Source organism: Myotis davidii, unplaced genomic scaffold (genome assembly GCF_000327345.1).
Source record: "Myotis davidii unplaced genomic scaffold, ASM32734v1 scaffold524, whole genome shotgun sequence".
Classification (NCBI taxonomy): domain Eukaryota; kingdom Metazoa; phylum Chordata; class Mammalia; order Chiroptera; family Vespertilionidae; genus Myotis; species Myotis davidii.
In genome coordinates this window covers 341,290-342,746 of record NW_006299263.1, presented here as the reverse complement: position 1 = coordinate 342,746, position 1,457 = coordinate 341,290, and the positions used below count along the sequence as shown (strand labels likewise).

At 49.4% G+C, this 1,457-nt stretch overlaps 1 protein-coding gene across 1 annotated transcript in view; it reads right to left on the bottom strand.

The window, feature by feature from the left end:
• PNOC (prepronociceptin) overlaps nucleotides 1-1,457 on the bottom strand; it is a 27,269-nt gene that overhangs the window by 3,223 nt on the left and 22,589 nt on the right. The window contains exon 3 of the mRNA XM_006774790.1: nucleotides 1-293. Within this exon, the coding sequence (XP_006774853.1) occupies nucleotides 1-293 (293 nt within the window). The remainder of the gene's footprint in view (nucleotides 294-1,457) is intronic.

Here is a 1,457-nt window from a genome sequence, read left to right as displayed (position 1 = left end):
TTCCGGGCCGACTTCCGGGCCCCGGTGAAGCCCCCAAACCTCTTCTGCAGCTGCTTCTGCTCCTCTCCAGCCTCATCCGTGCCAGGCTCTGTCTCCTTCTGTGTTTCGACAAGGCTCCTGACACGGGGCATTCGCTTCAAATGCATCTCGGAGGCTCCTGGCTGGTAAAGAGCAGCTGCCAAGTGCTCTGGGTCAGCAGGGCTGAGCTGCCAGGGGCCCCTGGCAATGATCTTGGTGCATGGGGTCCAGAGAGGGCTGGGCAAGACCTTCCCTTCACACTCGAGGATGCACACCTGCAAAGACAGAGGTGGGAAGGGAGAAGGGCAGAGGGACAGCTATTAATCCAAGGCAATGAGGGGATAAAGTCCCTCCATCGTCGATACCTGTACCAATGCAAGTACTTCAAAGCATTTCTTTTTCTTTTTTTAAAAAATATATTTTATTGATTTTTTACAGGGAGGAAGGGAGAAGGATAGAGAGCTAGAAACATCGATGAGAGAGAAACACCGATCAGCCGCCTCCTGCACACCCCCTACTGGGGATGTGGCCACAACCAAGGTACATGCCCTTGACCAGAATCGAACCTGGGACCTTTGAGTTCGCAGGCCGACGCTCTATCCACTGAGCCAAACCGGTCAGGGCGGCATTTCTTAAGTACTGTGCAACTGTTCTACATGTAATTGTTTAGGTTCATCGAATTTCAAAGTTGCAAAGAGACAGAAAACTCCCTGGCCCAGCTCCATCATTTCGTGGATGAAGAAACTTGGGGCTCAGAGTTGTGACATTAACTTATCCCAGGTGACACAGCAAGTTAACACAGAACACATGCACTCACCTGTACCCTGTTATAGACTTAGTTGGGTGTTTGGAGTCAAACACAGCTCATGAGGGTCACCCATAAAGAAGACTTTTCATTTGTTCTTTTGTCAGACTTGGAGGTCAGACTGGCTTAAGAAATTGAGGATGCCAAAGCATGTAGTTAAATCTGCATGGTTATTTTAAGGTCACCAGGAAAAGATCAATCCTGGTATTAATTTTTCACACACAGCCCCGCCCCCACACACTATTCATCACTATCTGTGCTTCATTTATAGAAGATGAAGGTCAAGGCTCTTTGGGATGTAGGCAGGTTGGGCAATCCGGTTCCAGGTAGAGAAGAGGGATCATCAGATACAGCCCAGTAGACCCGCCAGGCTCCTGGAAACTTCTGCTGTGGCTCTGCCTCTCCAGGCATCTCCCACTTCTCATTGGAATCAGTGGCCTATCCATGATGTTTTCCTGACTGGTCCTGGCTTTCGCTCTTCTGTCTTCCACACTTCTGTCTCTGACTGGATCTCTTAGGAGCCTCTGTCTCCAACTTTTCTTCTAATTTGCTGTTGTGGCATCACCCCAAATTGTCCTCTCTGTGTTTCTGGCCTTAGCCAGATGAAAATCCCACTTGACTCTGCTTGCCATCA